Source organism: Megalops cyprinoides, chromosome 3 (genome assembly GCF_013368585.1).
Source record: "Megalops cyprinoides isolate fMegCyp1 chromosome 3, fMegCyp1.pri, whole genome shotgun sequence".
Taxonomy (NCBI): Eukaryota; Metazoa; Chordata; class Actinopteri; order Elopiformes; family Megalopidae; genus Megalops; species Megalops cyprinoides.
Window position 1 is genome coordinate 39807969 of NC_050585.1, and position 24923 is coordinate 39832891.

Here is a 24923-nt window from a genome sequence, read left to right on the forward strand (position 1 = left end):
CAAACAAACAAAAAAAAAAAACCACATTAAAAAGGGCACAAACAAAAGGGCACCTTGACGTCCGGAACCTTCATGCGGGTGCCCTCCTTGCCTACGAAGATGTCATCGATATCCACCAACAGGTAGCGGTCGAGGGAGAGCGCCAGCCGCTTGGCGGTGAGGAAGGACACAGCGTCCACGAAAACCAGCTTGTGCAGCCAGAAGTTGAGGTTGTTGCCAAAGAGGACTCGCTGGATGCCGTCGTGCAAGCCCAGGTCCTGAACCACCGACACCTGGGGCGTCCCGCTGTCGCCGGGTGCCCGGGCCTTGGCCAGCAGCACTGCCTCGTAGGTGGAGTGGTTGGACTGGAAGACGGTCCAGTCGTCGCCCGGGAGTGGGCCACGCTCCACCTCACCTGGCCGGGTGACGGAGAGGAGTGGGGACTTGGGATTCACGCTGCAGTCTTTCAGACCCAGGTTTGATCGCAGGAAGAGGGGGAAGCCCTTCAGCTGGGCGCTGAGAAGGCTGTTCTCATTAGCCTGCAAGCCCGGGAGAGGAGGGGAGGGGAAAAGGTCAATGGCCAATGAGTTTCATTCGCTCATTCATTCATTCATTCATTCATCCTTCCATTCATCCATCAGCTGCAACAACATGGAGCTGGTTTGCAAGGGAGGATGTGCATTTCAGTCAGACACGACCACAAGCCTAAAATCTCAGAATTCACTTAATGGTGTCCACATGTTAGGCCATTTGATGTGTGTCCAACATGGTTGTTTACAGGAAATTTCACCACTGTTTTGGATTAAGCGAATGATACCTGATTTGAGCAAACATCACTTGTGATTCTGCTCTTCAAATGACCACAATTCTATGCACTATCATGGAACAAAGGGGGGATATTCTGATTTCATATACAAAATAAGGTAAACTAATCTGTGCACAGGGTAAAGAATGTGTGATTTTTTTGGTCAGCAAACCACATTTACAGTCTGTAGAACTTAAGTGGTGCTCCCCCTTGTGGCTGGAGTTCTACCTAATGCCTTTCCACATGCAAGAAATTCCTTGCCATTTATACTCCAATGCCAGTGACTCTCCTGGACTCTAAGGAGCTGTGAATCAAACTGCTAAGTGGTTTGTGTCTCTTGCAGGTGAAACGGGAGACAGAGGAAAACAGAAAATGGAAATCGCACTGTGTTTGTTGCTGCAGTCAGGCAGTTGCCGAGAGACGGGGGCTTGCTTCTCATGAATGACACGTGACACTAGCATTCCCCTGTTCGGGCTAAACTGCTGCTCACCTCATTCTTGGAAAACACCAATAAATCAGGCTCAAACGAGCCACTTCCTGCTCTCTGACGACGCTCTAGATCGAGAGAGGACTCCCTGGGGGAATGCGGAATCCTTTTATTCCTGCCCCTTAAACAGCACACGTCCTGGCCCAAGATCTGCACCTTAAAGGGCATGTCTGCCCTTTTCTAGGACCATAGATGATTCGCCCTTGAGGGCTGAACACATTATTCATATTACAATTAAGATAAAAAAGAAAGAGAGACAGGCCTTCTTTGTAAAAGGACTTCTTTAGCCAGACCAGCTGTTACTATACAGATATGCAACACAATTCAGGGCTTCTCTGCAGATACTCTATATTTCGACCAGATATTCAACCCCTGCTCCTCCTTCCACCCTTCATACTTTCTCGTTCGGGTATTTGGGGTTGGCAGCAGAAGGCTCCGCTGCTCTTTGATGACTTGGATATGTTTTAAGGGAAGAAGGTTCACACATACTGGAGGTGGGTACATAAATGATTATAGCCACGCTAAACCTGGGTGTAAAACATACAGTGCTGTTTAGAGATTAACAGTGTCCACCAAGAGATTTCAAGCCACTTTGGCATTTGCGGTCCACAGCAGGAACACTGACAAACAGGCCAATGCTCCTGATTCATATAGTAAACTGATGAATAAAAGGAAAGTGTTAAAACTAAACACCTGTTCCTGTTCTGTCTTAAGCAGGTGAAGAGCAAGTATCTACCTGGCTAGCATTGTCACTGCTGCAGAGCAGGAAACACGGAGTATTGCTGAGTGTTCTCCTGAGGTGCTAGCTTGGATTGTTGGTGCTGTCACCTCATTTAACTGTCAACTGCTAGATTTACTTACTCATTTGCACACTCCAGTTTAATTTGACGGGATTCAGAGATTGGTGCTAGTTCCATCATGTAGGGTTTCCTACTGATTGCTGTGAGACTGGGGGGATTGAGCTGCATGCACTGCTCACACAGAAAATATCAGCCTAGGCAGCAAGTACCGTTAAGTAACGTTAATGTGTAATAAATTGTGAAAGGCTGTTTTGTCTTTCTCCATGTTACTGAGCTCCTCATAATGTGGCTTGGGAGTGGGACAGATGATATGAGAATGATCTGGGCCTTTTGGAAATGTAACGGAGTACTGTGGGTTCCTGATACTGCCACACGGTAAGGAGGGGGGTGGGGCTGGGGGAGTTGGAGGATTCAGGGGAGCTGATACCCATATCACCTCGGAGCACCTCAGAGCAATTACACACACAGGACTCGAGTGCCGGATGGGGGATTTTATTCCAATTACACATTAATATAGATATGGGATTAACCACTAGGAATAGTCGGAAGACAAGTAGGGCTTAAGCAAGTTTATGCCTGTATGTATAGTTAAGCTTGTAGCCGCTCAGAGACAGACCGCGGTATCCCCCTGTGTGCGTTATTTTTGGGTGAACGTCCTTCTTTGTTTCTCTTCTCTGCCCATCGGGGACAAGGGCACTGAGGCCGCCGCTCCGAGGAGAATGCAAGCCCAGGCTTGAAGAGGAACTATTTGCCCTCCGCGGGAGGTTTCTGGTGCATTATTGCCTGCCTGTTATTAGGTGAAGCTTTAGGTTTTTGGGGAGGAGCAGGCTGGGGATCCCTGCTGTGGCAGTGTAGAGCAGGGCAGAGCAGCAGATTGGCTGCAGTGTGGAGAGGGACGGAGCAGCTGATTGGTTGCAGTGTGGAGAAGGACGGAGCAGCTGATTGGATGCAGTGTGGAGAGGGACGGAGCAGCTGATTGGCTGCAGTGTGGAGAGGGCAAAGCCGACTGGTTGCAAACTGGAGCACCAGGCCTGGTGCGGTGACGTCCCCTGCTGAAGTTACATGCTAAGACATTTCTGTCTGGGAACAGTCCTGCCAACTCATTTAGTCTTCTACACACTGCTGTGGTGTCAACGACTCTATAGCATCAAGATCCCCTACATGTTTTCAGCTGTCCGGGCCTGTAGAGAGGGTAGAATACCTATGGCACCTATATGGAGGTAGTGTTTCATGAGGAAGCAGCTCAGATTTGTGAGAACACACACAGCTGAGAAGTGCCTTTATGCATATAAAGTTGTTTTTGTTGTTTTTGGCAAAATTGACCAACTGGTGAGTGAGTATTTCCAGGCCATGATGTTCGGAAAAATTTCTGTCTTGGCTGAGACAAGCTCCAAGCTTTTAACCACGAGAACAGCACAGTGTGATGGACAAACCCCGATAGTCTCACGTTAACCACAATATCCTCCATATGCGCTTCCTCTGATTAATCTTGTCCAGTGTCAGGTCAGGTGTCTGACCACTTACTGTCAGTAATGCACACCTCTGGCCAAGGGCAAAGGCACAAACAGGAGGAAATTTAACCACTGGATCATGACTGAGAAAGGTCTTCCTATCACAGATAAGCAATGCCCTGAGGCTGCACCATTATGAGGTAGTGTCCTAAATTGAACCAGTGTGATCCCCTCTGCGCTCGGTCTCTTCTTCATGGCTGGAGGATAATTAAAAACATGAATATTTTCTCCCAGTTGTCCACTGTCAGTGTCATACAGGAGAGGAACAGAGGGAGTACATCAGAACAGCCTGCCTGCTCTCTCCGCGTTACTGATGCTTCTCTATCAGAGAGCAGCCTAGGTGATGAGCCACAGCTATGCTGTATACTGTATACACAATAAAAAAATACCATTAATAATTTTTAACATTAAAATCCTAATTTACCCAAATTTATATAACACCAATTATTCATTCACTTATTTATTTTTTGGTACTTTTACCCCTTTTTCATCAATTTTCCAGTAACGCTGCAATTGTGCAGTGTGCACTGGCCATTTTCACTGCTATTTCCCTCTGCCCTTTTGCGGGAGCGCTGGCGTGCCGTGAATACAACCATCTGATCCACAACAATGTGCAATGTGTGCAAAGAGACTGAACACTCTCTGAGCGACTCTAAAAAGCCTGACAAGTAGCAGAGAGCAGCCCAATGTGGTAACCAAGGTGGACGAAAAATGACCAACCCAGGTAGGGTGAGGCCTACCGTGAGGCATGCACCAGCTGTGGGATTTTAAGTACAAGAACATGAACTATTGGCTAATCTATTTTAAAGCGGGTCTCCTGTCCATCACAGCACATACGCACATTCATCAGTTTCCAGCTGCTGGAGAAAAAGAAAACACTTTCTCACTTATAGGACAATCATCTCTTCTGTAATGTGAGCATTTTTCCACTTTAGTGCCAAAGGGAAAGGCAGAGAGGAAGAGCAGATGCCAGTACAATGTTCCAGCTCCAAGAGGCTTATAATTAAAGCATAATGAAATACAAACACACACGCAATCCTACCAGAGCTGCAACAATTGTGTGGCTATCTGAGCGCCCCCTGGTGGTGAACGCGGCTCACCTTGTAGAATCCGATGATGCCCACACCGTACTCCACGCAGTACTTATCGAGCAGCTCGCGGTTCCAGGCGTCCAAGTTGACGTACTTGAGGATGTTCTCGTAGATGACCAGGGCGAAGCGGCCGCGGTCCTTGTCGGTGAGGGTGGGCATGTCACCCTTGCCGGGTGAGATCTCGGTGCGGTAGCGGAAGCGGCCGGACTCCAGGATGGCCACAATCTCCTGGCCCAGCTGGGAGTAGAGGCTCTCCACAAACACCAGCACCACAGGGTCAGTGCGCGCCGTGTCCGAGGGACGTGCCGTCCTCAGTGGGAGCAGCCGTGAGGGCGTGGGCCTGGGTTCGTCGCAGTCTGACACTGCCTCCAACCCCGCCCCTGCTGCCCCCACCGCCGGCTCCAGGTCCCGCTTGACGCCATACAGGAAGTAGGCGGAGACGAAGACGCTGACCATGCAGAAGAGGAAGAGCAGGAGCAGGCCGGTCTGGAGGGTGAGCTGGCGGAACAGCCGCCGGACACGCCCGCACGCCAGCATCATCTGGCGCCCTCCCCACGCCCCACCTCAAAAGAGTTCCCGGGGCGCTGGCCTGGATGTAGGGGCCTGGGCGCTGCCTGAGCAACACCTACTCAACACAAGCTAAACGGGGTATCAGTTGTCTTCCAAAGGAAAAAAATGCAATGGGTCAGCCACTCAAGCAGGGGGCGCTCTTCCTCATGTCACCATTGCAGAGAGGGTGTGGGTGTGGCCTGGGCAGGGGAAACCATGGGCCTGGGTGGACCTGCAGACTCCCGCCTCAGCCCCGCCCACGAAGGACCCCTGCCCGGCACTGCCCCCACCCCCCTCCCCCCACCCCACACGTGTTTTAAGTTCTCAATTTCCAGGCGGACTCAGCGGAGGGGTGGGGCAGGGTCGGCTCCTGGGCGTGGCCGTGGCAACGGTGAGTCATCCCCACAGCATTCTGAGTGGCTCGTCCTGGGCAACCTGGAAGAGAGGTAAGCAACAGATCAATACTAAAACGCTGAAGTGAGACTACTCTGGGAGTTTTAAGGTATCCAAGTCCCTGAAACACAGTCTCTTTCTGATTGTATATGAGTGTGGGGCATTTAATTTAACATAAATGTCATTTATCCTGAGTGACTTACATACAGGTATACAGGTATATACATGCAGGTAGACAATTACAATTTTATCCATTTATACAGCTGAATATTTACTGAGATGATTGTGAGTTAAGGACCTTTGCCAAGGGAATCAAACCAGCAACCTTTTGTTTATGAGCCGTGCTCCTTACCACTATGCTACACTGCTTATGCAGGGTAACACACAGCGGGTGCACACAATCCCAGCGAATTTCCCTCTGAAAAATTCCCCTGCTCTTAATCAGTGTGAAAAGGGAGCAGAGAGGAGTGCTACAGCTGTGAGCTGATACCGTGGGAGGGAATACCAAGCGGACAGAGCCAAGATTACTGGATAACGGCGACCGCTCGTATCGATCAGAGGTAGCTTTAGAAAATGATCCTCACACTCTTCCATTTACTTCAAAGGTAAAAAAAGAGAGTCATTAAATCTTTCATCTCTCCAGGTAAAGCCACTCAGGCAAGGGGCTCTACAGGTGGTGGGGAGGGGGGATAATGACCTCTGAAAAATCAAGCTGGAGGCAACTCTGGGATCAAAGGGGTGAGTTGAGCCCCCCGATAGCCAAGGAGAAGAAAAAGACACTTTCCAAGGAAATGAGGAATGTCTCTCCACCAATCAGCCAGCTACTTGAGAGCATCTTGAGAGACACGTGGGTGCTGGGCTGGGTGAGTGGGAGGGGAGGGGGCACGCAGTGACCCAAAACTGGATACCCAGAAGGCCACAGTGAGGCCCCATTTCACGCTAAAATCAATTACAATGAACCAGAGCTCACCTGTGAGACATGGCCATTTAACAGATTTCACTTGGAGCGACTGAACTAATTACTAATTGATCCAATTACGCAATTAAGGGGCTCGGATTTAATAAACAGAATTGCTCCTCGGAGGCGACGCCTGCATCAGCCTGTGACGAAACAAAAGTCAATTCAAAACAGGCTTGCACTGGCACTGCAATGCAGGAAAACCAGCCCAGGCATATCCTAGCAATTACAGGCACCATTCAGTCTTTGAGGGGCTATTCTATCACCTCCGTGATGCATTGTCTGTCACTCTGACACTGAAAGAAGGGGCCCTCTCTTTGATTCTGGCTCTTAGATGCCATAATCCCCAGCTCAGTGGTCACAAAGCCATTGAAAGCGTGAAAAAGGGAGTGGACGTCACATCTTTGCTTGTACTCATTATTATCAAAGCTGAGGATGACACACCAAACCCCCTGCCTCCCATATAGACTTACCGCTGCTGTTTTGTTACGGTTCACATGCTTCTGTGAGGCACTGCCTCTAACCTATCAGAGGGGCGCACACAGCCACACAAAGGATTGTGGGAGACTGGTAGAAAGAGAGGTTCTTTAGAGCAGAGCAAGGCGAGGCCCTGCGTGTGTGCACCTTTTAAAAAGCACCTCAGATCTCTTTATTTAAAGCAGGGTATGAGAAGGATAGCAGGGAGAATGAAAGCGATGAAAGAAAAGTAAAAACAAGTCCGCAAACAGCTAAGCAAAAACACAAAGTAGAAAAGTACAAAGTGCATCAGTGAAAGAGAGGAGAGCAGGCAGGGTGGGGCTGAGACACTCAGACACAGCCATTTCATCTCTTCAAAAGGGCAGCAGAGCCCTGCATATGAAAGCCAACCCTGCCAACCACACAGACGATCCTTAGGCTTTACATGCACACACACACACACACACACACACCCACACACACACACACACACACACACACACACACACACACTTGTGTACACATACACAAGCAGGCTCACTCACACGGGTGAGCACACATACACGCACAGGTGCTTAAGAGGTTTCAGACAGCCCCTTTTCCTCTCCTTTTAACAGCTTGACCTCAACTTCTGAGCAATCATGTCAGCTACATCACCAATTCTCCTTCAACCACTCACTCCGGTAATAACACAAACACAGTGCACCTGGACCACAAAACATTGACCTGTGCTGTAAAAGCCGATCTCCATCTCTGTGGGTTTGGTTAAAAAATGCAGAGCAAAATTTCATCTGGTCACAAATATCAAACAAACCACCACATCGACATTTATGTGAGCAGATGCTACGCTAAACCAGGAAGTCTTACAAAACCGGAACTTCAATCCACACAGCTCTTGCGATCAACATGTGTTGAAGCTTAAGTGAATTCATTAGTCTGAAGGGGTCACATCCTTCTTCTGGCAGTAAAAAGTGCATGTCTGAACACACAAGAGGAGCAATTAGTGGGTTTTCACCTGGCAAGTGAAGCCAGCTGAAGTATGTGTAAATCCACCCTTAGTTCTCTCATTAGCTCGCATGACCCAACGTCTGTGCAAGAGGATTTCTGTCTTTTTTTTTTTTTTTTTAAAGAAGAGAGGGAGTGACATGCAATATCAGTTCAACGCACTCCACCCAACATTCCAAACTCAGAACACAGCAACGAGCGCCAGGCGGAGGAGGTGGAATAATTCTCACAATACCATCACATTATGTGCGCTGAATGACGAGGGCTTAGATCACCCCTGCATTCCTCTGAAGGCAACCAGCACCAGCGAGGTTAAGTCAGATCCTATTTAAGGAACTATTCATTCACAGTGACATTAAGCGAATCAGATACTCTGATATACAGTGTGTGTCAAATGAAACAGAATACACCCCCCCCCAGAAAAAACTGTGTGGGAAAGAAAAGCTTTTGTGTTCCATGCTCCTGGGGGGATTGTGTAAATTTAGAAATGTGCGCTTTCCACCCAGTCTCCTGCCAAATGGTAAATTCACATCTTAAGCACAGGCTGATATCGTTTTTAGCGATGCTCTTGACATTTCCTGATATAAACCTTCGAAAGTCGGGTTTCCTGTGCAGAGAGAAGGCATGATAAAGGCGAAGTTAATTTGTGCACAGGAAACGCCATGGGAGTTTATAGTGCCTTTCACAGATTAATCTGCCATGCTTTTCCTTGCACATCATGCACATGCAGCTGAAAACACAAGCGCTTGAGCGACGGATGTCTGCTCATCTGTCGATTACTCTCTGATCACATGGATCGGAACCTAGAGGGCTCAGAGCTGCTTCCTGTGTGTTCTGTTGTTCTGCGTACAGCTGAAGCCACACTTATCGGACTCCTCTGTGTGAGAAGGAGGACTCCACGTGTGTGAAGGAGGCCCTGCTGTATGACGCTACCTGGTGGGAATAAAGCCGTTATTCTAAGCCACCGCCATTACAGGCAATACTTAGTCACGGGGTGTTGACACTGCGTCCATTTTCTCCTGTCCTGCGGCTGCTTCTTTGTTACAGGCTTTCAGAGCCGGCTTTCAGACAAAAGCACAGACTAGAGCTGCATAACGGCCAGGGACGTGTGACAGCTCTCAAAATGCAACTTCAGGTGGGCCCTCACCTGTGGAAGCAGGTACTCCTCCCAACAGATCGGATCCTACAGTCCCTTTTCCCCCATGGGAAAAGTAACCTTGCCTCCCACCCAAAAACAAATAAAAACAAATAAAATTCATAATACACAAATTCTTAATGTTTTCTGTAAAAAAAAATGTACCTAGAAACTACATTCATATCTGTCTGAATATCAAATTAAAAAACTGAATCAAGTTACCTTTGGATGTTGGTTTTGAAGTTCTTAAGAAAACAACATAAAGAGATATCCAGGCAAAAATTTATTAACTGCAAGAAATTGAGCCTAGTTGGAGTTAGAGTTAGTTAGAGTTCTTTGTAAAGGTTTTCAAGATTATTACAGAAAAGGTTTTGAATGTTTCCTAGATCCAAAAAGTCATGGCAGTCCACACTGATCTTTAGGGTCAGAAAAAAACAGAAATGAGCCCATGTTTGAGTATCCTCCCATGTTTCTGCCTATCTAAAAAGGACTGTTTCTTATAGAAAAGATGTGAAAATGGGGACTAGGATGCAACCACTTCAAACATTTGTCCTCAACTGTGAGTAACAGCTGAACGCACGGGCTGCTGTTTTTCCACATCACAAACACTGTCTGGTGTGTTAGACAATCATCAACACAAATGACACTAGTGTTAATCCTTCAAATTTGCATTTTATTTGCCAGCCAAAATTCAGCACAAACATTACTAAATTCAGTGTGGCACCAATGCTTCAGTCTTCCACAACTATGTAATGCACTCAGAGGCACTATCCCATAAACAATTTCAGTTTTGGTTCAAAACCTAGCAAAGCATTTACGAGTTTGAAGGTATTTAAAAAAATTAGGGATTTTAAAAAAAATAGTGTTTCACTTGAAAAACAGCACAATGTTTGGGATTTCCAAAAATAAAGTCACCTTCATCTCGTGCTGGCTTTTTTTTTGATATGTACTTCGTTACATCTTTGGCCATTACCAAGACAATCGAATCCTTTGGAGCAGCATCAGGGAGCGACTGGATCACAGTCACTCTTCAGAGTGACCCTTCACAGTTATTACACGAAGTTCGTCAGGTGTCCTCTTTACAAAATAACACCAAACAGAGATTCTGTACATAAATGAAGGTAAGGCACAGAGAAGGGAAAGCACACACAGACACTGAGACCTGGGAAATCTTCAAAGACACGCCCACATTCGTCAATACCATGGAGGAGGCGGGGTGTAGGATTTTGCATGTAAGGGAGAAAACGAGCAGGATTATCCCGGGATCTCGACCAGCACTGGTCGAATTTAAAATCTGAGCGAAAGGCTTTGGAATGCAAAACCACTCAGGGGTGCTTAATTCAGCCAGTGCGCCCCGGCTCCTCGGGTGAAACGGAGACCGTGGTTGTACTTGTGGAAGTTGTGCGGAGCAGTGTGGTCAGCACAGAAAGAGAGACATGTTCAAAGACCTCAGGTTTTCAAAGCCTGCTCACTCCCTCTCACATCCTTCCCTATCCAACCTCAACACTCTCTGTCCTTCTGTGTCTGTTTCTGTCTGTCTGTCTGTCTGTCTGTTCAAAAGCAAATGCAACAGTGAACCTCAGCAGCAACTGAAGCAGAAACAACAAAAAAAGGATGACAGAAATGCCATAACTCAGCAGGGGGGATGGGGATTGGTGTCAGGGATGTGCTTTTGGATTCAACTGATAATCAAATATTCTGTGTATATTCAAGATAAAGAAACATCGCTTTCTCCAAAGCACTATGAGGCAAAAACATGCCTTCACAAGTTGGGGAAAAAAAAAAACAATCTTTACCTTTTATTTTCTGCAGTGTTTTTAGGCTCTCCCTCCAGAATACTGATGGTAGTGAACACACAGCCTAGGCTATGGGACAGGTTAGCTTTATATCATCAGTCTTGGGCCCCACACTGGGGATTTAAGCTCAATACCTAGAGGGCTCTACGTATGTTTGCTCTGAGTTCTACTGGTCCAGTTTACTTAATTAGCGGCAAATATTTACACTTATGCATTTCTCTACATACACTGGTGGAGCACTGAGAACAGACACAGTACAGCTGTGATGCTTCCTTCTGTCAATCATGCTAAATCCAGAGAATGACTGCACTAACACACATTAAGACATTATGAGCTGTTACATTGACACATAACCAGCAGGGGTAGAACACACTGTTCGTTTTCAAAAATAAATACAGAGGTTGCTTTGTCCATAATGATTCTATTAAAATGAAGCAGAGCCAGAGCTCAGCTGTACTGCTGAGCTGGCCCTGAGTAATTCCAGAGAATGGATTGCATATAATGCTTATTAATTAAGGAGAAGAACACCTGCCGGGCCTGCTGTAACCCCTTCTAGAACTGAACAGTTGAACCAAGGTGAACGGCACCAAAAATGTGTCATTGATGGGTGTTGTCAGGGGTGTGTGAAGACGCCTGGAGCCCGCCTCAAATGGGAGATGAACGAGCTGGCTCTGCCTCTCTCCCATCATGGTGGAATGTTCTATAAATAAGCTTTGGAAACGGTAAAAATGCACATCACCCCCGCAACCTCCATGCCTGCCATAATGCTGACAGGAACAAACGATGTACCCCTCTCCAGTTCGCGGCAAGACCGTAGCAACCATCCACTCCCCATGGTAACTCCCAAAAGCTCACCATAGTAACGGCTCTATCTGCAGCGGCTTCCTGCCGACACCGGTGCGCTGGTGGTAAAGAGCTGCTGAGAGTTTAGCAGCAGAATTAAAGCGAGCGTTCCTCCTGGAAGAGGCTGAGAACATACATTACCCTTATTCCACACACAACCAGGTTAGAGGACTGAAGGAAAGCCAGCATTTCGACTGAGACAGGCTTAGAACATACTCCCTGATTCTATGTACAATGATTGGACCAGCTTAGAGGGCTGATGTCCTGATTTCTCAAGTGCAACACATCATCATAGTCTTCATCATCATCATCATATTATCATTTTTATTAGATGTAGCAGCACTAGTATTAGTAGTATTTTTTATTGTTATTGAGTAAAAGTATCATTCACCCACACGCACACACACACACACCACTTGCCATGACACTACGTGCCAAAGGGAGGGTATTATTTTTCATAGGACTGAATGGGGCTGTTAATAAATCCATAAATCTTCAGCGTTAGGGCCAGGACTGACACCGAATCAATTTTCTATAAAAAAAAAATAATAACGAAGCTCTGAAAGTTATTTTTTAATGCTCACTTTCACCGGCAAAGAATTATATGGATGACTGGCCTCCCTGTGTAAACTGCTAATGGGTAATAAAGTGAATATAAACATTTCATAAAATATGCGCTGACTTGTATCTCTCTGGACACCGACAGATTATTGGTGGGAAAATTGCTTTGCCGTAATCCAGTTTGTTGCACTGCAGGGGCTGTTTACATAACAAAAAAATAAATTATATTGCCAAAACTTCCTTTGATCACCTGGCTTCAAGCTCCAAAAAGGTGGTGTCGGATTTAAGAGAGAGACCCATGCATGCTGGAGAAAAGGAAACTAATGCCCTTACAGACTATTGCACTCTGATGTGTGTCCCTCAAAGGGACTTTCTTCTTAAGACCAGAGTGGATTTGGCAGTACTTTTAGCACTGCAGGGTGGCATTTCAGCACATCTGGAAGACAGATAGCATGGACTTTGAGAAAGAGGGCTGAGATAATACCTATCAGCTACTATAACAACAGTGCAAAAAAAAAAAAAAGGGACTGCGTTGAGATCCAAAACTTCTGATAGGCTCTAAATCGGTGCTGTTGGAAGTCAGGCACGCGCATATGTGTGTGTGTGTGTGTGTGTGTGTGTGTGTGTGTGTGTCAGGCTGAGGGCGCCACTCTGTGACACATATTTTTCTCCTCATCATTGGTTGGATGCAGTAAGGAGAGGGGACATTGCCCTCCCCTCCGGTAAATGGGTCCTTTAATGTGGGAAGGGGAAGTCCGCTCCGAAGGCAGAGGTGATTAAAAGATGAGCCCAGTTTTGAGCACATTTCCCCTCTCTTCTTCAGGATAAAACTGAGGGGCTCACACTGACTCACTGACTGTATCGCAAGGCAGGATGAACAAAACAAACATGTACTGAGAAAACTGAAACTGTAGGAGTTTTAGATGCTGTCCACTACCAACGTTTGTGTTTAGTAGCAGAGGACAAAGCAGCTCTCAGCTTGTGGCATCAGCATTTTTCATTGATTTGTGAATTACAGTGCAGCTTGGTTTATACTAACAAAAGGAGTCAGGACCTTTCAGCCTAAAGCACTGACCCACTGACTTGTAAATAACCTGCACTATGTGACCTTGCTGTGGAAACACAGTGTGACCATAGCAGGTGAACTTCAGTTTAGGAGATGTGGAAAACCCTTTTTAAGTGTATATTTTTATTATTCTATAGACAGAGCATAACAACAGATCTCATGAGAACTCTGTGTCAGTGGACTTACCTGATAGAATACACATTATGTATAAATTCATACAGTATATACAGAAAAAATACATGAACCAAAGCAACACATTTTATATCTGAATGTTTATTACATGATATGAATACCCTACTGTGGGGTGCCTGTGTCCACACTCTGTTCTTATTTGGATTTCTGCAGAAGAACTTCTCTCTTCTAGATTACCAGCAGAAAAATCTGACCAATCATCTTTCGGCCTCTGGATGAGAAGTGACAAACAGCATTAGACTGCCACAGATCTGGACTCCGTGTGTGATCTGGGGAAGGTCAGGAAGGCATAATCCTAAATCCCGTTTATCTGTGCGGGGCCAAATGCGCTAACATGTGGCAGCAAAGTGCCGAGAGTAAACTGACCCATAATCCCAGGCACGGCCTCATAACCACAGCAGCTGGCAGCGGACCTCCAGAGCCAGGCCCAGCCTTGAGGCCCAAAGACAGGCAGATCTGTACTACAGCCTGGGGATGCGGGTTTTATACTTGGGGCCTACTCAAGGAGAATCCTCATTTGATTACCATTCTAACTAATCTTCCCCAGCTGCCTATTTAAATAATGATCAGCTGTTGGGCACCAACTCCTTTTCACTGCAACATTCTCCCTTACATTACAGCATTACAGCAAAAAATATGAAAAAAAGTTTCTTGTTAAAGACCTCAAAAATGAAACTCATAATTCTAGGTAATCCAATCTGTTTGTTCTCAGGAGAGCGATTTGCTGTGAAGTGCAGGCTGAAATATCAGACACAATCACAGAAGATAAGCTGTGGATGGCTGAGGATGACTGCAACAGGGACGACTATTAATCAAGACAGTCAGGGGTCATGACCCTTACTGGTTTAAGGAAAGGTCTCCCACCCTGCCTTTCTGAAGCTGATTAAGACTGGGTCTTTAGAGGGGCAACTCTGTATGCATGCAATGTCAGTGACCCATGCAGCCTGCATGCAGATGCCCTGCAGCTCTTTCCCTCACTCTCAGCCTTTTGCGTTCGATCTACAGATCCAGATATCCTCAACAGCTTTATACACCAGCCATAAGCCACAGACATCTGACCTGCCCTACCTATAACCACCAGTAAACAGAGCAGTGTGGCTCAGAGGCCTGGCTCTTATGATACTTCCGATGTACTTCACAGGATCAAAGCGCCGCTCCTGTAATGCCATCTTTCCTGTAGCAGCACCATCTCTGTGACGTGTTGGCAGTGTGGCATAGTGTTAAGGAGCAGGGCTCATAATCAAAGGGTTTCTGGTTCAATTCCCTGCTAGGGCACTGCTGTTGTACCTTTGGGCAAGGTACTTAACCCACACCTGCCCCAGTAAATAAGCAACTGCATAAATTGGTAAAATTGTTGTTACGTTTTCAGTGTCCACGTCTCCATCTGCTTAAAGGACAGCGCTAATCCAGCAGAGAGAGAGAGAGAGAGAGAGAGAGAGAGAGAGAGAGAGATGTTAGTGTTCCCCTGCCTGCCTCTTTCCCCAATGCGTGCTGCTCACAGGCTGCTGGAAAGTAAGAGATCAATTTTCCCCTCCATCGCCCTGGTGCTTCCACGGCCTGCGAGCAGTCTCTATCAGGCCCTGTCAAACCGGCGTTTGCCTGTAACCGTGGATACGCCACAGTTCCCCTGTCCTGCCAAAGACACAGGCACAGATGTGGGGATGGTGGTGGTGGGGGGGGCCTGCCAGGATGCGGTCTCACATACACACAACACGTCTGCATTCAGACCAATTGCTGGCACTGTCCAATAGGAACCCTACAGTCCCCCTGAAGGTTATCTAAAATCAGTTTTGTCAGTGTGCTAATCTGCTAATCTCCAGCTTCGCAGGGGGGGCCCCCAACCCCCACCCTCATCCTGCCAGCAGTACCCGCGTCTGCTAATCCCCCCACGCTGCCCGACTCCAAACGCTGAGGGTAAGTGGATTACTGACATTTCGGGAGGATGGGACACCCTGCTGGTCTGTTGGAGGGAGGGCCGTGGTCTGTACCTGAACAGATAACAGCCTGGCAGGTCCACCGGAAACACTCTCAGCAGAGGGGAGCAGCGGCTGGGCATCGACTGGATCTGCGACCCAGAAGGTCAGAGGTTCAAGAGCAGGTTGTGTAAGGCAATTAGTCCCTGAATGAATGAATCGCCCCTTCCTCATACTAGTGGAGAGTGAGTGAACAAAGCCTCATATCTCTGCAAACAGCGGTGTCTCTCAATGAAGACCCACATCTGCATCAAACACAGGGTACCTGCACAGAAGGAGAGGGTGGTGACAGTAACAATGGGAGGGAAACAGGGTGGCAGTGTAGCATAGTGGCCAGGAGGGCGGCTTTTAACTGAAAGGCTGATTGTTCAATTCCCTACTAGGGGACTGCTGTTGTAGCCTTGTGCAAGGTACTTAACCCACAACTGCCTCAATAAATATCCAACTGTGCAAATGGATAACATGTAAACATTGTAACCTTTGTAAGTCACTCTGGATAAGAGCATGTGCTTAGTGACAATAACGTAATGTAATGTAATGTAATGCCTCACGTCTCTGCAAACAGCGGTGTTTCTGAATGCAAGCCCATATCTGCATTAAACACGGGGTACCCGCGCAGAAGGGGTGTTCACAGAACCGTTCAGAAATTCAGTCGCGATTCAGCCCCATATTTGTTTATTCACTCCCCTCACAGGCAGCCTTCGCGTAGAGCAGCCAGCAGTCGTGACCAACAGTACACAGCCAGCTAACATTTCTACATTTCATCCAATTACCCATTTACACAGCTGGATATGTGCGGAGGCAGCTCAGGTTAAGCGCCGAGTTAAAGGGAACGACACCAACGGACCACCTGGGAGCTTGCTACGCACCAGACTCACTACTGCCACCCGCTGCATCTGAGAGGAACTTCGCCGTGTGAGGCGAATTCGCCTGGAGGCGAGAGAGGGGTGGGCAGGAAAATAGCCGTCCATCAGGCAGGAGCCTCAGATTTCTGGTTGCTGCCACGCTGCGGACGATCAGCCAGGATTAGGGAACGGGGTGGGGGGGTGACGGGGGGGGGGGGCTCGTGAAAGAGGCTTTAGCAAGCGATAAGAAACCGTTTTTTTTTTTTTTTTTTTAATAAAAACAGTTTCTCCCCCACTTGCTTTCTTTCCTTGTCTTTCTCATAGGAAACAAACACACGTTTAAAAATAGCTGCGGAAATAATGAAATAACAGCAGCATGAATTATACTGGGAGTTATTTGGAGATTCGTGTTAGCAGAATAAGATGGCGCAACGTAGCCTTTAAGGTAGCTGCATGGTGCAGGTTACATGGAGGCTGTGAATTTGCAATTGATATTCTGGAGTGTCATTTCTATTGGTCTATGAGTCACCTTGAATAAGGGCATCTCATCTGCCACAAAAATAAATAAAAAACACAAATGATAATTCTTTGTACTCTTCTATCCCGGCTCTGTGCATCCCTCCTGGTTGGGGCCAGGCTGCTCAAAACTCCCGAGCCTCAAGATTTCAACGAGTAATCTACATTTCAAATTTCATTTTGTGCACCCCGACGGCATGGGCACTGTAAAAAAGCTTTGAAGCAAAAAGCCCGTCTCCTTTTCTCTCTCCTCTATCCCAAATCAGAGCGTCAAATGGCAGCCTTTAAGCGGCAAATAATTACATCAATTTCCTCTTCACCGATTGATTTCAAGCCAGGGAAGGACGGCAGAGTCACATGTGATTTATTTCTAGTGGAACCTCAGACTTCTTATTGTGACAGTCCCCATCTCTATTCTGATCCTTGCAGACCAGGACAATTACTGACAAAACACTGTTTTTTTGTGTCCCTCTTTCACCTCTCAGCTCTTAAATTGAATTTTAGGTGCCCCATGCCATCTAATTGAAATGTCTCCTCATTCCACAGTAATTGATGAAAGAGTCTGGGGACTGAAGGTGAAGGTGAGCTGGCCCTCTTGCCCTCTTGTTCCAAAGTACCTAGTGGCTTCCTCATTGGTCATCTTCTCTCCCCCCACAAAAAACAACACACACACACACACACACACACACACTCAAGGGGAGCTACCTCATTTAATTAGTCACTGACTGACTGACATGATACAGCATGGTGATGCCAAGCAGAGTCGCTTATTTGCGATTTGTATTCTGCACGGTCACCTCCGGCGCCCTCCGTTTCCCTCATCTGACAAATAAATAATGAAGTAATAAAGCTGTTTGTGTAGCCCACCTGACTCTACCATGAGGTTCAGGGAGAGAGGAAGAGCAGGGCTCATCACTGTTCATGGGGAAGCTGGGAGTGGAGCGAAGATTACAGCCGAGCTGAAGTGCCAAAGAGGCGACGCTCGTTAGGATCAGACTCCTACAGCCCACTCCACTTAATTAGGCTGCACAGCACTGCAGGGGTCCCGAGTCTTTAGACACTCACCTACCGAGGCGCTGAAGAGTGAAATCTCGATGTCCTCTAAGATCAGAGGATTCCCACACTCAACTCAAACAGCATGAACTTTGTACTTAAATCTGAGTGACGAATCTAAGCAAGTGTCTGCATTTACACAGCTACACTGTGATTCATGTGGTCCCTGTATTTTACTCAAGAAATGAAAAAATGAAAGAAAAAAAAACTCCTTTCATATTGCATGTCCAACATAGTAGACATCTCTGCTATTTGTGACACTTAACATTGGTCATCTTCACCCGGAAGCTAACAAAGTACAGTAAAAAATTGATGGCTGTAGGTTCCAATCCCAGCTGGGCCGCTGTACCCTCCAAAAAGGTGAAACCTGGATGTTTTCCAGCAATTACCCTGTTGTATAAACTGAATAATGTAAAGCAACAATGTTACTGCTGGGAAAGGTGTTTCTTATTCATGATTGCATAGTGAGGCTTTGTAAACCCCCCCTGATGGGTGGAGCTACCACATGCTTCACAGAACAAACAGGAAGTGCCTAATGTCATTTGCTTTTGACAGTGACAGGAGGCTCGGTTCACATGCATACATAAATTGGGTAATTTAGCTTAGCCTATGGCTAAGCACTGCTGTGTGAAGCTGTTGATGGCATTTGGCTCTTCAATCCAGTGACTGATGATAATCAATATGTGAGGGTGTTAGAGCTTTAGCACACACGTCGCTGTTCATGGAGGTGTCAGAGCTCTTAAGCGTATATGTTACATTTGCGTATGTTACCAAAGGTTGTTTTCTGAATCAGCAGTCAAATGTAAATTGCCTATAATCAGGGCGTCTGTGTGAAGATTAGGGGGCTGAGGGGCAGAGGTGACAGCTAGTATAGGACCCCCCACTCTGGCCACCGAGCCTGTGAGATGCACAGCCTTGCTAAGCAATGATCTGAACCGTTGAAGATGTAAACCAACAAGAACAGAGCTGTAAATCGGAAATCAAACCCATGTCCGAATGGAGAGCTCAGCATTAGGCTTATTAAACTGTTATTAAATATTAATTACAGCCTTCCCCAGAGTGATGCACACAGCTGACGCTGCAACTGTTTCTACAGCTGGATATTCGCAGACGCAATCTGGATTGAGCACCTTGCCCAAGGGCACACCAGCAACGTCCCACCTGGGAGTCGAATTGATGACCTTTGGGTTATCAGCCCTGCTCCTTATCACCGCACCACACTGCTGCCCAGCCAGCTACACAAGGAGCCAGCATTTGCAAAGCTTTCTCACAGCCGTGTCCGGGGAGCTGATTTATTACTGTGGTTCAGGTTAGCAGCCATACGACTGGGGCAGACTGCTCTGCCTCCTGCAGGGATGGGTAGATTGCTCTGGTGCAGGGCTGTGGTGCTAGAGTGAGATATCCAACACCAGGCCAACACTACTGTGTCGCAACAGCATTATTCATTTTAGACATGACTGATGAAACTCAGCAAAAGCTCTATTTATTTTTAGGAAAAGGTCAACTCACTCTTTGCTCTCTGTCTCTCAGGCTCCTTGTGACTCCGAGTGGTCCTTCACAGATGGTCGGGGATGTGTGTTCTTACTCTTGACCCAACCCGTGAGCTAGTTTACCGTAAGCTCTTCTGCAGCTTTCGGCAAACAGGATTGGATTTCCGTGTTTAACTTTATGGTGGCTTGGAAAAGCTCTTTAAAAAAAAAAGGAAAGCTGCTGGTAATTCTGTTGTTTACGTGACAAACTAAAGCGCTCTGTAAACTGGCAACACTGATGTTGCCTCTCCCATAGACTGCTGACATTTATCAGCACAGTCCATCTGGATTTCCGCTTTTGAGAAACAGAAATCATTTGATTGCATTATGCATATTTTGATACTATAAGACACAAGCACAAACACTCATGGTTAGATAACAATATGCATTAGCGAAAGACGCAACATTTTTTGGCTGAACACACTCAACGGCTTATCTGCTGATCCTATCGAATTACATTTACAGAAGGACGCGGGATGGGTCCTTCGGTTTCGTGAGCATGTGCTGACTTTACAGAAATGCAGCATTGTTGCATGGTGATATGAATCATATTGTGGTGCTATGATACAGGTTTTAAAAGGAGTCCTTGTGCTGGATGGCAAATGGCCAAACACACGTGCAAATGCAGGCATCTGCGGAAGAGCGACAGTGTATATCTCAAGCACGCGCACACACGCACACGCACACACACACACACACACACACACACACACACACACACACACACACACACACACACACACAGATACTATTCATTCCAGGCTGAGCTGACTGAAGATGGCTGACTGTTGGAGGGGTTTGGGGGTAACAGGTTGGCTTTCAAGTTTGTTTCACCTTCAGCCAGCCTGAATGACAGATGTTCTCCTTAAATATGTATTTGTCCTGTGTGTGTGTGTGTGCGTGTGTGTGTATGCACACACGTGTGGCTGTGATAATACATCTTCTATCAAGACAGACTTATACTGTTTACATGTCATCCGTTTATACAGCTGGATTTACTGTGGCAATTCCGGGTTAAGCACTTTGCCCAAGGGCACAAGAGCAGTGGCCCATCCGGGGTTAGGAGCCTTGCTCCTTACCACTGTGCCTCACTGTACCCCCAGACCCAGGCCAGCCCCAACACACAGGCGGCAACAACCTGTGCCAGAGCTGAGAGCAGGGAGGCGAAACCACGCCCTCTGCGGCAGCTGGGGGCACAAGCTTACAGGAGGGCAAAGGCTCAAAGCCCCCAGCGTTGGCCATAACTCTTGCTCTTTGTGCTTTGTGCAGAAACAAAGGCTGTGGGGTGAAGTGTGTGTCAAGCATTTATTCAAAGCTCAGCACCTCTTCCCTAATTTGGGCGCACGCCTCTTATGATTGGGAGAGCGCTGACAGGGGTAAAATATCTTCTGCCACTGCCATCGCGTGTCTCCCTGGCGCTGGGGAGCCTTTTTAATTCATTTTAGTCCTCGGGAACAAGGCGGACCGGGAAGGGCTCATAAATCTTCATTTTGGAGAGGCTGGGAGGATACAGGTAATCTTGCTGCAACAGCCATAAAAACCTGGTACGAGAGCATAACATGTCACCTCCGATCCGTAAGGGTGAAAAATGATAGTCAAATTTGAAGCTGGCAGGAGATTTGTCTGTCCCTGAGGAGGAAATAGATTTTATTCAGTCAGAAACCTTGGGCTAAAAGCAGGTGCGTGTGACTGTGCATGTGCGTGTGTGTGTGTGTGTGTGTGTGTGTGTGTGTGTTGTGTGTGCGTGTGTACGTGTGCACGTGCGCACGTGTGTATTTGGGGAAGTGGGGTCGGCCGTGCTCTTCCTGGTCCATGGCAGAGGAATGAAGCTACTGACAGGTCTGTGAGTTAGAGGAGGAGAGGTGTGCACTGAGCAGTGCTCACGCTGGCTTGATAACTCAGCTGGACTTTAAAGGAACATGGCCATCCCCAGGATTTAGCACTGCCACTGCTAATGAAGGGGGTCGAAAGCACAGGGTCATCTGTGTGTAAGAGGAACAGACCTGTGGGAGGGGGGAAAAAGTGGCTGCAGTGTATTATGGGACAAAACTGTATATGACTTTAAGGAACAATAGTTGCAATACAGACAGTGACAGGACAACCTGGTAAACCTGACTGCATGTATGGGTGTATGGGCATGTAACAAACATGCTTTTATGTGTGTTTTTGTGTGCATGACCATGTGTGGTTTTGCTGGTTGTGGTGTGTGTGTCCCTGTATCCACAAGAGTGGATATGCGTTTGTGAATGTATGCATGTGTTTGTGTGTGAGTGTGAGTGTGTAGCCTTTTGTGTGTACATGAGTATGAGAGTGTCTGCAGCAGTGTGTGTGTGTGTGTGTGTGTGTGTGTGTGTGTGTGTGTGTGAGAGAGAGAGAAAGAGTGAATGCGAGTGTGTGGCTGTGTGTGTCTTTGTGTGTGAGTGTCTGTAGCAGTGTGTGTGTGTGTGTGTGTGTGTGTGTGCGTGCGTGTGTGCATATGAGTGAATGTCTGCAGCAGTGTGTGTGTGTGTGTGTGCGTGCGCGTGTGTGTGCGCGTTCGTCCATTTTGAGTGCCACCTGAGCGGTCCGATCCCTCTCCAGCAGACAGGAGGGCTATGAGTGAGTGAGTGCTTCCTGTGGGCGGGTCACAGGCCAGTGTGAAATGTTGTGGCATGCTGTCAGCACTGATCTCTCTCTCTCTCTCAGGAACCCTGACTCTTCACAGACCCCAGCTGTCACCAAGACTCTGGGAATGCTTTCTTTTTAATTACAGTTTATATGTATCAACAGCCATCCGTCGTGTTCAAGGGTGAATCAGTGGAATTAAGGGATTTTAAAGTCCAAAAATGAGATAAAAATATAACAATATTTCTGGTATTGAGTTTTGTTACAGCTTGTTTCTGCAAGTTAGAGCGTGCCAGTTTTCCCTGAAACTGACCTATCAGAAGCCAGCCAGCAGAGAGCTTACATTTAGTCTGCAGTTTACATGGGCAGCAGCTCGTAACTAGAAGTTTGTTGGTTCGATTCCCCACTGGGCCACTGCTGTTGCACCCTTTGGTGAGGTTGTTATGCCACAATTGCCACAGTGAATATCCAGGATAAAACTGTAGCCAATATAAGTCGTTCTGGATAAGAGTGTCTGCAAAATGGCAGTAGTGCAATATACTGTAATGTAATGTAATGCAGTCATTTAGACATTTATCCAGAGTGACTTCCCAGAGGTTATAGAAGTGCATCTCGATGGAGCCAGAGGAGCACAAACTGACAGGCCAGCAGCATGCATTTGACGGACTAGTCCTCTGGTGCTGGGGCACACGGCAGGGATCTCACACTCTGAAGGGCTGCCTAAATGAGCGCTGGGTAGAGAGGTGACTTTATCGGTCACTGCAGAGGAGGAGGAGACACAGCCTTTATGTATTCAGTGGCCTGTTCCTCACAGCTGCTCCAGGTGTCCATTCCAAACTAAAGCACCTTTACCAAGGTTCTGCTATTACCCAGAATTCCACTCTTATTGAGCGGAACCACAAGGTGTGCTGAACCCAATGACCCCGCCGTCCCTCCAAATCCATATGCGTGAAAACCCCAGCTTACTGAAAAAAAAGAGCGTCCGCGTCTTTTGAAATGAGCGCCTCGGTTCAAAGACAACACAGCTGGCGCCTGCTGCTACACAGCTTTTTAAAGCATCCAGGCTGAGGACGTGCACTCAGAACTGAAGCAGAGAGAATAACCAAGGACAGCCCTGCCCCGCTCGGCTCAGCCCTTGCGCTGTCCCCGCAGCGTCATTACATTACCTCACAAGTACCTCACAAATACTGACACCCTCAAAATCCCAGAACAAGACTCATACAGTCACAAGCATCACCACCCAGTCCCCAAGGATACGGGGGTATTTCAAACAGCCATGGGAGGGGTCGAAGGGGAAGAGGTCCTCCGTACAAAAGACCAAACAGCTATCGATTCAACACTGTAACACACTAAACGCTCACCATAAACTAAAGAGAAGAAGGGAGAATGTACGTGCGACTTTGTGACTGCTGTGACCGCTTCAGCCCGGTGGCTTCCACGAGGCCCCTCCTGGCAGAGCGTCTGTGCTACCTGTGTGGGTTTTTTTTCCGCTGATCTCCATATCTGTTGAGCGCTGATGTCCACGAGCCGAGCGCCGTGCTCAGCCAGAGATAACACTGCTGCGGTCTGCCTGTCTCCCACGCAGGAAACATGCCGATGTTTTGTTTAGCTCACAGTTTCTTAGCAAACAGAGCTAGGCTATACCAGCAATTTTGCTAAAATCATACCAGTGCTATCGTCAAATGACATCCAATATTATCAGCTATCGAGTTTAGTGTCAGATCCAGTGATCTCGTGCCTGAACCCTCCAATTCAGGGATCTAGTGTATCAGTCTTCTGGTTCATCGATACAGTTTAATTCAATGATCCATTACCTGATCCAGTTTCTGGACCTTCTGAATTTTTTATCTTTAGTCTTACAGTAAGGTGAAACAGATGACAATGATCATTCTTGTTTTAATACAGCAAAACCATGTGTTACCATGTACCTCACAGCACAACAGAGAAGGGCTGATTATTTTAGTGCTTTATCTGGTGAGTGTCTGATTAGGGGGAATCTACCTCAGCTGCAGTGCTCTGAAACAGCGAGTTAGACCCAAGTGCACAGCATGCACCCACACTTTCAACATTCTATCAGACTGACGCCTTTGAGACGAGCAAGTGCAGCCTATTCTTTTTTTTTTTTTTTTTTTTTTTTTTTTTTTTAGCTAAGAGCTGTACTTGCAATAAACTCCTAAAAACTGATAATTTTTCCATTTATGCAGCGAAAAGTGAAATGCAAATAGCAAAGCACACTTGATGGGCTCTGATTTGACTCTGAAAACCTAAAGGGAAGCAAAAGGCAGCCCTAATCAAATCATGGCATTAACATATATGGCTACTGCTACACTGTTCTACATGCTGTAGCTTTTGATTAGGTAACACCTGTTACTGCAGTCTCCTGTATAACGCTATGGTGCTTGGAGCTTGCATTTCCACACATTAAAGCTCTTGTTTGGAAGCATTTCCAGCATATCCTGAATCTGTACTCTTGTTCATGCGGTCTTACAGTGTGCTCCCTTTGCTTTGTGAATCACAGTGGATAAGAGTATCTGCCAAATGAACACATGGAGATATTATCACAATGCATTTTTTCAGGAAAAAAGTGCTGAATTAGTTATGACATGTAATAGCCTTGATCATGAAAAATTAAGCTACATTCTCCTGGAAGTATGACACTGTGTTTCATATGTGAATGTACTGCCGTAGTTATACTGCAAGGGCAATATCGCAGTCATAATTGAGCTCTTCCCACAATGCAATGCATCAGGTGTGGACGAACGGCCAGGGCATTGTA

The 24923-nt window shown here is 46.9% G+C and overlaps 1 protein-coding gene and 1 long non-coding RNA gene across 2 annotated transcripts in view; both read right to left on the reverse strand.

The window, feature by feature from the left end:
* The window catches only part of LOC118774753 (bifunctional heparan sulfate N-deacetylase/N-sulfotransferase 1-like), a 23135-nt gene extending 17922 nt beyond the window's left edge, over positions 1–5213 (reverse strand). The window contains exons 1-2 of the mRNA XM_036524226.1: positions 4683–5213; positions 54–518 (exon numbers count right to left, since the gene is read on the reverse strand). Coding sequence (XP_036380119.1) covers positions 54–518; positions 4683–5213 — 996 coding nt within the window. The remainder of the gene's footprint in view (positions 1–53; positions 519–4682) is intronic.
* A 349-nt stretch (positions 5214–5562) lies between these two features.
* The window catches only part of LOC118774028, a 50253-nt gene continuing 30892 nt past the window's right edge, over positions 5563–24923 (reverse strand). Inside the window, exon 3 of the long non-coding RNA XR_005004801.1 lies at positions 5563–5657. This is a non-coding gene — a long non-coding RNA (uncharacterized LOC118774028). The remainder of the gene's footprint in view (positions 5658–24923) is intronic.